Raw genomic sequence first — 13,250 nt, forward strand, 5'->3', positions numbered from 1 at the left:
ACAGGAGTTCCTGAGGAAAAGGTGTGTGGATGCAAGAATTGGATCGATAATTAATTTGCTAGTTATGTAATAAGCATCTCATACATTTAGCTATTTTAGTTTGGGGTCTTTTTTTTTTTTTTTTTTTTTTTCTGATAAATATCTCCTGTGAGGACTCACTTGCAATTTGAAGTATTTGAAGAAATATTTTAAAATCTCATCCTTCTCCATCTGTTCTCCCTGAAATGATGTTGCAACTCAAAATCATATAAATATTACCATATCTTCAGTTCTAGAAGATATTTGTGTTCAAACACACATCTATCCATTTTAAAATCTTTGTTGGCTAGTATCCAACTATGTGAGAACTCAGAAGTGAAGTCTGCAAACTGCTGATGAAGACTAAGCCCAAATTGCATAATCAAGCAGTAAGGTCTGGCAGAGATATGGCAAGGATGGAAGTAATCCTTCTTTGGAAGTGACAGAATTATGCTAGTGCTTCTGGAAGAACATGATATCTCTTCAAGCATGGTAGGATTGCTTCTGTAATGAAATGGGCTTTTACTAGTCGCTAATTACCTAAATGAATAACTGTTCAAATAATTCCATGAGTGGCCTTTACAGTCAACAGACTTTGTTTTCATTGTTGAATAACACACTTTAACCTTTTTGAAAGCTTAAAGGTTGTGCCCTGTGGAAAGATAAAATGCTGATTAGAACATATATTGCAGGTTATGAAAATAGTGGTCTGACATCTTCAAAAACTTTTAGTTCCAAATATTCTGACTACTTCTAAATTCAACCGAAGGGAATTGAAAGCTTCTGCTGAAACTGGATATTTTTGTTCAGTTTTTATGCTGCAGCGTTGATATTGAGTAATACGGACTAACAAAATGTCAGTTTATTTTTGGTTTTGAGTCTTCTCTGAGGCAAATGCTGCTCGTGTTGTCCGTCTTCTTTTTAAGTATGATTTCAACATTCTTGACATCAGTAGAGTCCCCTTTCCAATATTTTGTCTGGGATTCCAGCAAAGTTGGTATGCACCATAAACGTTTTCTGTTAATGTTTTAAAGTAATTCTAAAGCAAGGAGATTAAGTGGATGAAATAGTTGGAGAATGTCAGTATTTGCTTTGGAAGAAAGACAATGGATATTGTCTGTAATTCAAAAAATATAAGCACTGTTTTGAAATATGTAAGTCCAGGTTTTAAGACTTAAATGAATAAAACCGCTCTGTTAAATATCTTTGTGATGCACTAAAATTTTATATTTATTTATATATTTAGGTTTCATATTTATGTAAAGCATATGTTTTAATTATTACTTGAATGTGAATCGTAGTTTGACCTTATTTAAGTACATAGATGAATAGGCAAGTTCAAACTAGGATGTCCTTGGCATCGAAGTTTGCCAGTTTCCCTAGGCTGATTTCTTAGTCAGGAGAGAGAAGTGACCTCATCTATGGCACAATTGGAAGGACTGAAGTTCTGCTGCAGTCCTGAATTATGCCTTGTAGGAGTCATTCCGGTGATTGCCTTTGGATAGGATGGTAATGGGACTCTTTGTAAACTATGATGTATTTAGAAACCTGTGAACACCAAATACGTGATGAGACTACTACCAACATATTTGGTGTGCCAGAGCAAAGGTGATATACTTTGAAATATTTTATACTTACCTACACTTTTCTAATGTTACTGATACATTGTTAATAAATGTGGAGAAAATATTTTTTAGCACAGATACTACAATTTGTCACATAAATGATCTGTCTCTTTAGTTAGACCTTTCGTTTTAATCTCAGTGTGGTTATCAAGCAATGCACAATACAGACTTCTTTCCAGCGAGACAGGTTGTTTTGCCTGGACTGGCCTAAAGCATCAGTTACTTCTCCACTAACTTTGGAGTTTAATATTTTAGAATGGAAAATATTGCACATACTTGCAACCACCATGAGCATAATCTGATTCTTTCATCCCTCCCCCTCTTTGTTTTTTTTTCAGTTCATAGCAGCCAATGACAAGCTATGGTTTTGGCTAGAAGTTAACTCAGTAGTAGATTTCTTCACGGTCCCTCCAGTGTTTGTGTCAGTATATTTAAACAGAAGTTGGCTTGGTAAGTAAAATGTTTTTTCCTTTTAATAGCTGTTATAAAAATGCTTGAACTTTTCACATTTTGATGGAGAATTTCTTCATCTTGTGGCATCATGTAAGCAGAAGAATGTTACCAAAGTTGTTCTGGCAGTGAATTTGCCATTTCAGCAGTCAGGTGGGTTATGTCAGAAAAAGCACTTACTAAGTCCATTTTGTTCTTGATTCATTAATACAGTCTCCTACTCTAAGGGGTGGTGAACTCCAGCTTGGAAGCACTGTGTAACATGAGGCCGTTTTTATAAAACGGTGAATTTGATGTAATTGACTCAGCTTACAAACTGACCAGGTGATCCAGACCATTCATTCACTGAACGGGCTTGCCATGAATCATTGTCAACAATGAAATCAACAAATTTGCTTCACATTTTGAGGCAATATAGCTAAATTTTAAATCCAAACAACAAGGATTTAAAATCCTTCCTGAAACAACAGGTTTGGAAGATTTGTTTAGACACTTACTGGGCTTGACATATGTGTAGGACTGCTAGGAATGCATTAGAAAAGAATATGCTACATGTAAAAGGGAATACAAAATGAAGCAGAGCAGACAAAATCAGTCAATTAAAGAACACCCATAACGTGGCATATGAAGTTTCTTGTACAAATTGCATATTCTCTCTAGTTAAGTAAAATGAAGGTCAAAATTTGGGAGGTTTTATTCAGGGAAAACTTCCTAAAAGTGGCATACTTTGTGAATGCCATGCCTTTAGACAACATATGAAACCTCACAATTTGACAATCCATTTCTCCAGAAATACAGGCACTCATTGTCCCTGAAAACTGAAGAGAGTGGTCATCTTAAATGTTTGACATGGAAAGGAAAATAAAGCAGAGGATCTTTTATAGTAGTATAATATTTTCAACTTGCTACAGAAGTGCAAAGATGCAAAAATTATTGATAAATTACTGTTGCATGAAAAGAAATTAATAACTATATAACCACATTAGAGCTCATACTATGTACATCAGTGGTTATTAGTAGGCCAAAGAAGTAAAACAGTAAAACAGCCAGAAAAGATCACTACAGATCCTCATACGATTACCGTCTTCATCACATACTTCCGTCGTGTACGTAAAATGAAGTAATGTGTTTTGAAGGAGAAAATGTCATACAGTTCCATATTATGATAGGAAATCAAATAAAAAAAGAAAGTATGCAAATAAAAAACAAGCTTATGCTCAAAAGAAAATTGCTGATTTCACTAGCTATAACTCAATCGCGGATTCTTTGCGTTATGTGAATTAACGGGATGTATTTTCACAGTTGAATGCGACATTTCAGAGTTTCCCAGAACTTTAAGATTGAAATCATTGGAGATGAAGGCTATCTAAGAGCAAAAACTAGAATTGCAGGATTAGTAGAAAAGGAATATTAAATGAGAAAACGGCAAAAACTGCAAAATTTGGGGAGTGAGGCAAAGAGATAATTATTTGAGATGAAAACCCTTTGTGAAAGTGGCTGCATAATTGACTGACTCACTGTGACACAGCAATATAACTAACAGTACCAACAGGAATAATGAGAGAGTTTGCCCATTTAGCAGTTTCTGCTGGATACTTTTTACAAGATTTATGTCATTTTGCAGGCAGAGTTAAGCATTGTACTTCTACTTATTCATAGGGTTGAAAGGATTTCCATCTCTCTTAATTACCAATGTCACTTTTTATTGGTTTCTTGTTTATAGTCCCATTTTACCTGTTTTCTCACAGAATCGTCCTGAGACATTTATCACCTGCTGAGGCACAGAATTTTTTTTTTTTATTTTTTTTTAACATACTCATCTTAGGAGTGACATATTTACAGTGTTTGAGCTTTGCACCTGCTTCCATTGTGTTTATTCCAAAAGGGTTTTCATTTTAGGGAAAATTATCCTTAGTGAAATAATTCACTAATGCAAAAATGTGAATTATTGGGGTCCCTGACATAGCTGTAATTTAGATCAGCAAATTATTATTTTGAGATGCTGTGATGAAAGAGTTTTTAAGCAAATACCCTGAAGTGTATTAATGAAAATTGTCTATTCCTTTACACCTTTTAAAGACATGGCAAAATTTACTCTGCCTGTGGAGCTCAAATACTTCAGACATACTTATAGGTAATACAGTGGCAGGACTGGGAGTGTGTGTGGAGGGGAAGGCCGGGCGTTTGGACCATATTATTTACAGTTTCAGGTTAGATGCCTACTTTTCCTTTTCCTTCTGTATAATTTTTGTAATTGAGAGTGATATCCTTGTGTGGAGGGTGATTCAGAACATCTAAGTTCTGGTTTCTGCACCAAGTGTCCCTGTGGAAATAGGAATCGGAGGGAGGTTAGCCTTCTAGCGAGGCAAGTAAATAGGGAGTGCTTAACGTTAGGCAAGGTGAAAATCATTTAACAGGTTCGGACTTCAGTGTATCCCAGTAATTCTTTGCATGTTTTAAGAATTTGTTACTGATTAAGCAGGGTTCCTTTAGATGCCTTAAATTTCAAGATCATTTAGGAGCCCAAATACAATACATTGTCTAGAATGTATTGTGCATCAGGGTCTTTCCAGTTTATTTCACTATTGATTCATGTAAGTCAGCTGTGATGAGTTCATCTAAGTACTAGACAGAGTGAAAGTCACCAGAATGCGGCTCCCTGAATTCTCGATTTCACAAGAACTGTCCTGGTTTAGCTAACCAACAATAAAGTAAGTACAAACACACAGTTTAAACAGCATTTTAAAAAACCCAAACCATCCTAAATAAAAAATAAACTTTGCCTTCGGAGCACTAAATGCTCATAGAAAGATGTAAAGTATAGCAGAGGACGTGTGGTCTGAATGTATCATCTTTTAATGTACTATAGTGGAAAGCCAGTGGGTTTTTTCCTTTTCTTACGCGAGTTCAGAAATGCCGCCATTCAGCTATTACGTAACTCTTAGTATGGGAAGCCTTCCACTTTCCCCGCTACTCTTTTGCGTTCAGTTGTTCGTAAAAATGTATTTTTTTGTATCTCAAAATGCTGTATGTGAACAAAATTTTCAGTCAGTATTCATGAAGGATGTTTCAAATCTGATCTTCCACCTAGGTTCCAGTATGCAAACAAAATTCAATACGCGTGATGGATCAGATCATGCTTTTCCATCAAAAGGTTTCTAGGAATGGTAGGGTGTTCACTGTCTAACGTACAGCTGAAGGCACAGCAGCACTTTAAGCTTGCAAAATACCAAATTTTTAGTTTTGACAAATCCTTTAGAAAAGGATTTCTAGGGTATCATTTTTGCTAGCATAGGGTAGCAGAGGAAAAGGAAGTACGTGAGCAGAATACAGCGGGCACATGGAATGACCTATGTATTATTGAAAGATTGGGGGAGAGTGGTGAAAGGGAAGAAAATTTTAATGAATCTGTAATTCAGTGATATACATTGCTTTGACAGTCAGTATAAAAAATTGTTATGCTCTCACTTAAAACTGTACAGCTACAAACATCAGTGTGTTTCCTGACGTTCATTTGCATCTAGATCCCCTCGACATTTTTCCAACAGTTTTGCGAACAGCAGCATTTGTGTAGATACTTACACATAAACTAAAGCTATGCTTTATAAAATCACAAATATTTCTTGCACAACACTGTACAAGAAACTTTCTGATAGTGATAGAAGAACAATTCTCCACTTCAAGTGCAGGCTTCTCTGGAGTGGAGAGAACCTTCCCAAGGGAAGACTGATAACAGAAAGGGTGGAGTTTCTGGCTCTTGAGATTTTACAGGTAATTTTGACAGTTAATTTCAACCAAATGATTTCAGTGCATTGCTGAGCCTGGATACTGTCTTTACAGTGTAAGTGAAGGCAGGCTAAAAAGGTTGTTGGATGAAAACAAAAAATTTGCAATGGGAGAAATCATGTCATGGTAAAACTCATTTTTTTAACACAAAGTTGTCATGATCTGAGTATCACAGCTAAGTTTCCGATCTTCATTTCTTTGGATAGCTTGCAGTCTGCCGAGTTGGAGAACCCTGCAACAAATGAACATCTTTAAGTTGTATTCAGTAATGATTCAAACACTCTACACACCACTTAAAACTGTTACTCTATCTTCTATGATAGCAAAGGCACTTCAAATAACTGAAATGCCTTTTATCATGTACTCGTATGCTTATGAAAAAGGAAATATTGATTTTATGAGCAGACTGTATTGGAATAAATTGCCTTGACAGGATGGTATTGTTAGAGGAAGATTAAACATGTAAAATATGATCTTGGCTTCACATTTACAAGGACATGCAAATGAGGAACAATCAGCCTTAGAACTACCGTGATTTAAATAAAGCCTAAATATGGATTTGATAGTGTCTCATATTATTGAATCACAGAAATTAAAGATAGAAAAGATCTATTAAACAATCCATTTCCTTTTCCTGACCGTGTGCTTTCAGTGCTTCATCTATTCTACTGTACAAAATTTAAGCGATAGAAACTGTTTGCTTCCTAACAGATTCTATTATCAGGAACATTTTTTCATCATCCTTCTTCCCTGACATCCCCTTTAATCTAGGCTGCTGCTGAAGCCATGCTATTTTTTCAGAAGATAATTCAAGATTTACAGTGGGGAAAAGAAGACAGAGAACAGATGCAAACGTAGATACACGCACAGCATAGTGAACAAATCTCTCTGTGTGGTGATTAGCATAGTTATGGAAAAGAGGGGATCCTTTTTTCCAGTCCTTGCTCAAATTCTGTCCAGGTCTGGTTACAGACATCTCAAGTACTTTTGGATGAGGCTTGTGGTCTCACTATCAATTCCTGGTCTGAGAAGACTGTTTCCAACATCTCTGGTAGACATTCAGCTGTTTTTGTGAGTCGGAGAATGAAATTGGTTTCCCTCTGTGGAAAGAGATAGATGGCTTTGGAGGAAGAGCAGTGTGTCTTATTAAGATAAAGTTGATGGTGTGAATGCCTCCTGGCCATCCAGCAAGTGTGCTTCAAGGTGAAGCTTTAGTTAAAAATCTGTGACATGAAAACAACATTTGTTTCAATACCCTGTAGACTTTTTTGACATAACCTCTGCAGAAGAGCTCAGCCTGAAACCGTATTTGAATCCGCAGAACACTATTCCTATTGGAAAACATGTATCTTTTACTGGCACTTACAGCAGTGCCTTACTTATACTGACACAAAGAAGTGCTCTGATAACTAAACTGTAGGGATACCAGTGTGAGAGAAGAACTATGAGCTCCAAACTTTATAACAATTTACTGTCTTTTGATGCAGCCACAGGTCTCAAAACTGTCCCTTTCTTAGCACCTTAAATTTGCAATCATTCGCAATGATTGTGTTGGTTAAGTATTGTGCATTTCTGCCATCTATTGGCGAAAACTGTGAATACACAGCCAAATTCTACAATATTTCTTACAAAGCTAGTGTATTCTATACAGTTTTAAAGCATTTTGTGTCATTTTCCTTACATTAGAAGTTATTTTATATATAATGGAAGCTAAATTCTGCATAAATTTCCTAGGAGAATTGTATTATATGGATATGTGCATATGCACTACTTTTCTGTGCAGTAATATTTCTTCGTACACTTCAAATGCCTTCAAACAGGTACCAGAATGATTTTAATGAAAACAGTTCTGAATACTAAATCCACTTGGTGATTTGTCAATAATATGTCGTTGAATGAACTGTATCCCATTTGTATTATATGGAAGACAACGATTTTTTGCTTTCTTCTAGATACTTCAATCAGTTCAGTTTTCACAGAGCATGTACGTTTTGATAGGGTACCAGTTAAAGTGATACTGCACAACAGGCTTTTGAGCAGTTGCAATATTAATAGCAAAAGGTAACCTTGTGCCAAATATGTATTTCTCATAACATCCACGACCAATTCTTTTGAATATTGTTGCACGCAAGTGTGAAAATACACTTCTCCTCTCTCCTCCACTGATGAGAAGTCAAACAAGTTACCAAAGGATGCTGGAGCAGAGGAGAAACAGGAGGACAGTACTAGCCTCAAGTGTCATTAGTTCCTGTCATCTGGCTGACGTTCATAGAAACTGTGTGCTTGCTTCCCTACAACTCTGAATTCAAAGTAAGCTGGATAATTTAAATCATCTTCTGTTCCCAGTCTATCATTGTCTATGAGTGGTACTTAACACTGCATAGAAAATTGACCCTAAATTCATTCTGTTTTCTATTCTACTCTGATTGGGAGGGGCCATACGTAGAGGGGTAACTTGATTTTTCCTGTGTGAATGAGTGGCAGGCTTAGCCCAAAAGTAGTCATACTCCCTGAATGTTGAGGAGCTGTTGCAAGTTAATATCACAGCTGATAGCAGTTATATTGCTTTGAATAAAAGTGCTTCCTATTTTGTCTGGCTGGCTGGCTGGCCTACTTTGACCTCTTGCATCTTTTCTCCTCCTGTCTCCTTCTGAGAGGAAAAACTTGATTGAGCAAGAATGCATCTTTAGTGGAAAAAAATCCAGTCTTAAGTTTATAGTTACCTGTAAACAAATGCATATAGTTTGTTGCCATCCTGCTTTACACGTGATCCCAAGCCCTGCTTGTCACTAGCTTGTTCTCTTCATTATCAAGCATTACATCCTCTAGTATCATTTCTTAACTTTATTAGCGTGGATTTTACTTTGCCAAAAGTAAATGCCAAAGGTTTTGCATTTTTGGTAAGATGTTATGTAATTTTCTTCTCTCCATATCCCTTCTTGTCTAATCAAAATATGTTCTCAACATCCAGATATTATGTGAAAAAATACTCTAATGTTGTTGTCTTTTTACCCTGCTTTTTATTATCAGTTTAATTACTTTATGACTGCTCTTGTGTTCTCTAATTGTTTCAGTGGTCTGTCAAACTCTGTGATTAAGTCCCGTTTGCTCAAATGAAGGCTACCCAAACTGTACAGTTTTGTCTTTAACAGAATACAGAATAATGTTCTCAAAGAAGAAAACCTATTCCCTCAGACTGCTTAGGGAACTCATGATTCACTTAATGCTGTCTTCTGGCATTTGTAATCCTTTGCATGAGGGACATTTAAAAAAGCTACTTGTAGTGTCCGAGAAGATCATTGCATTATCATTAGTCAGGTGCTTTCCACATTTTCCTGAGGTACCTACAGCATGTAACTAACCTGCACACTTTCCTGAATGGTAATATGAGAGATAAGATTAATTTCATTATTTAACTAGTTGTTTCTTATCTTTAAAAGTCAGCTGAAAGACCAGTTGAAAATAAAATTTCATGTCTTGGCTCCAAGATAGTATGTTAACTTGTACGGTACCTTGTAGGTATTCAATCTATTCATTATACATTATTCAGTAGTTTTTCCCCCGATACCTTCTCTCACTGATTTCTTGGGAACTGTTTGTTTTTTTTAATACATTGAATCTGAGTAATGTTGTTGCAGAGTGTGATCTTCTCAAGTTTGAAGTTTGAGTGCTTGTTGTTTACACTGTTTTATATTTTATAAGTAATATAATTAATATCTGCATAAGCCCCAAACCAGAAGTCCTTATACGTAGAACACGAGAGCTTATATTCTGGTAATTTTAGCATAAATTTTATGCTTTCTGGTGACCATTTTTGAGCTTTAGCTCATTTTGTATTTCTAAGCATCTGACTTCTGTAACACAGCTTAAAGGATCTCTTTTATCTTCTAAGCCCTGGACTGAATGTACTGAGATGTCCATGTAGCTCTCATTAATTAAGCATCAGTTGTCTAGTGTGCTCTGTGGTGCATGAGGCTTGGTTTATGTGGAATTAAGAAAAGATGCATTAGGCAGTTTAAGTAATTTAAAAAAAAAAACCCTAGCCATGTTTCTCCTGACCTTTTTGCAAGACTGAATTAGTCATAAGCAAATCCTGTTGAGACTGGAATTGATATAAACTGATGCAAAGATAGTTGGGATCTCACTAGAAAGATTAGCAGTCAGGAATTCCATACGAGACTTTAGAAAGTTCACGTAGTGGCTGTTCTTACTGAATATCAGAGAGTTCTGAATGAACTTATGTACTCAACTGAGACTGGAGGTTTATACAAACCAGATCATTCATATCCTTTCAAGAATCTTTTGACAATTCCTTCACTCAACTTTATATATATATATATATATATATATATATATATGAATCTAAGAAAAGTCAAGAGAGGATTTGATTAAGATTTTCACTCTTCTTATAATTCCAAACTCAAAAGGGGAAACTTTATTAACACATTTATTTAGATGCACTGCTTAACCATCACCTGATAGGCCAGAAACCCATTGGGATTAGCTAAGGTTACTTCTTGTGCTTCTATGCTTCAGGTATCAATATGAGCAAAATTCTGACCTTCCTGCTTATGTGACATTTCAGAAGTAACAGTTGGATGGATAAGAGTTTGTAACAGTGCTACATTCTTCCTCAATCTGTTCCTTGATCCACTAGTCAATTTTTGCTATTACAGTAATTTGCCATACAAAGTCAGGTGACATGTAGAGAAGGAAAATTTGGGATATAGAGATAAGTGTTCTTCCAGCTAAAGTATTTAATGCTTTTTCTGAGGTTTTGGGCTGCAGGATATTTATACCATCTGGCAGAGTTTCATACAATATTGATTTAAGTCAAGAAAACAGTATCTTTCATAGTTTCCCACTTTTTTCCACCTGTTTCACCTCAATTTTTTTGAACGCCTAAGGTTCTCTAGTACTTCTGTATTTATAGTGCCCATGCTTTCATTATGCAGGGCTTATTCTTGGTTCACTGCTGACCCCCAGCCATTTAGCATTCATTAACCTTGTTACCACCTTCAGCAGTGTTTAGTATCATACTATCTCAAATTCTAAATAACGAAATAAAAATAGAAGCACGGCAGAGAAAATCCAGTCCATAAATGGAAGGACCTTTCTCTGCATCACAGAAGTGTCTCTGGAGTTATTGACTCCTCCATAACTACTTGCACTGCAGTGGTGTACCTGATGGATTGCCAGAAAGTCTTGGCCAATAGAGCTGATGATGCTCAGAGGGCAGTGCTTCCTTGCTCTTTGTAAGTGCGTGCTTTTGGATCTTTCTGCTGCTTTTTCCAGTTTCTTCTGTTCGGGGAACTTTTTAATATGGAGCAGTGTTAAATAAGCTGCTACTAAAATTTGGAGTGCACTCTTTTCATTCAGGCATTTAGTTTTTAATTCTTTTTGAAAAAATCAGTACGTTGCATTTGCAGATTTTATATAGGCTTATGTTAGTTACGAAACATTTTGCTCTAAATCTATCTACCGATCTTACTTCTCTGATTTAATATGTATAAAGGGATATGAAGCCAAAGAATTTGAATTTTCTTGGTATTTTAGGTTCCAACTATCTAAGCTTATCTTGTCTTCAAAATTGCACAGGCATTTGCCAGAAGTAGGCTTTCTTGTGAAATCTCCCTAGTTGCTACTTCAGGTCAAAAGCTGAAATATTGGAAAAGCAGCCTATTTATCAGCTCTTTTGTTTGTTGCTAGTAAAAATATAGCAGATGGCAGATAAAGATCAAAAACAGACTAATGCATCCTTTAATTTAAAAATAGAATTTAAACTTAGAAAAATGTGGTTTTCTACATAGGTAAAACTTCTAGTATATAAAACTTTTTTTTTCCCCCCTAAAGCCATTATCTTGTCTCAGTTGTAAGTGATTTATACGGGGAAATTATTTTACATTCTTTTTAAATGAGCTTCTATAAAGTAAGGCAGATGGAAGTGTGCTGTGCAGGGACAGGTCTAGTACACAGCATTTTGTTCAGCATTATCCTGTAAGGAGTGCTGTTTTTATTAAAAATAATTATATTGTAGCATCACTGTGGAGGTTTAGCTGAAAAGAATCGGCCATTTAGTATCTTAACTGTCAAGTTCAATTTCAAGAGGTTTTGCATTCAGGTCAGGATACCTGGAGATGATAATCTGCATAATCTAAAGGAAAATGTTGTAGTCCCTCATAAGCAAAGATGACTGAGAGCAAAATGGTTTAGTCTACTGGATTATGAGATTTCTGAGGTACTCAAGACTCTCCAGTGGCTATTTCTCCATTATCACCTAGTTACTCTGCTGCTCAGTATAAATTATCTATCAGCTTTATCGTCTTCCTAATTGCTGGTTATGTTTTCCTTTGATCAACCCCTTACTGTGTGGAACATTTTCCTTCAGAACTGTATGAGCTTTTGTGTACAGGTGTGCTCATGCTGCGCTACAGAGAGACACCGGTTCCTTTCCAATCACGGTGCAGCCGGCATTTAATGCCAATCTCATTCATCCTCACTGCAGCCCCTTGGTTGTTCAGGGTGTCGTGTGCTTGAAGGTGTGGAATAATTTCAGTCGATGCTAGACTTAGGGGACGCGGATGCATTCCTCCATAGCCTAGCAGAAAGGTCTTCTATTGCTATGAGCTAGCTGTAATGTTAGTGGCCAAGTATGGCATGGACACTGTGTGCTGACGTCGGAGTTCACATTGTATCAGTTTGCTCGCCTTTACTTAATTCTGATCTGGGATGCTTTTCTCTGAGGTAAGTCGAGTGAGTCAGTGAAGTTCAAGGATGTAATGCCTCTTCAGCCTTGTGACAGAAGAAGAAAGAATCACGGTGGGATAAATGTAAAATCCTAATATGATTTGAATGCCTTTCACAACCTTCATGTTTATTCTTTTTTCAAAATTCAACCTTTGCGACCCTTTCCTGTGCAACATCCAACTTCCATAGCTGCTATTGAAATTCTGAATCCTATAGGGGTTCTTACCAATGTTCTGTTATGTAAAGGCTGCTGTAGGTAATAGATATGATATTATTTAGAAGTTCACTTTTTAATTATGTGCCTAAGTGATCATGTATGTAATGAAATAAATTAAGATAATTGTTATAATTACATATTAAAATTTGTATTGTATATATGCAATTTAGATACAATTTTTGTATAAATTATTTAAAATTCAGATACTTATTATTAAAGCATAGTTAATGAAGTGTTTAGTAATGGCTAGATATGTGGTTAGGACAATGCTAACTCTTAAGAAAAAGTTATTTTTATAGGGGTTAGTAGGCAGGCAATATATATCATGATGGCGTGGCAGTCAATGAACATCTGAGTCTGTACATGTAAAATATTGCAAGTATAAATTCAAATGAGATGGGATAATT

General features: G+C 36.0%; 1 protein-coding gene across 4 annotated transcripts in view; it reads left to right on the forward strand.

Moving 5' to 3' along the window:
• Positions 1-13,250, forward strand: part of KCNMA1 (potassium large conductance calcium-activated channel, subfamily M, alpha member 1) — a 513,257-nt gene that overhangs the window by 308,168 nt on the left and 191,839 nt on the right. For all 4 annotated transcript variants that reach the window (XM_009328726.1, XM_009328723.1, XM_009328725.1 and 1 more), the window contains exon 5: positions 1,982-2,093. In XM_009328726.1, the coding sequence (XP_009327001.1) occupies positions 1,982-2,093 (112 nt within the window). The remainder of the gene's footprint in view (positions 1-1,981; positions 2,094-13,250) is intronic.

The sequence above is a fragment of the Pygoscelis adeliae genome, unplaced genomic scaffold, assembly GCF_000699105.1.
Source record: "Pygoscelis adeliae isolate BGI_AS28 unplaced genomic scaffold, ASM69910v1 Scaffold16, whole genome shotgun sequence".
NCBI classification, from domain to species: domain Eukaryota; kingdom Metazoa; phylum Chordata; class Aves; order Sphenisciformes; family Spheniscidae; genus Pygoscelis; species Pygoscelis adeliae.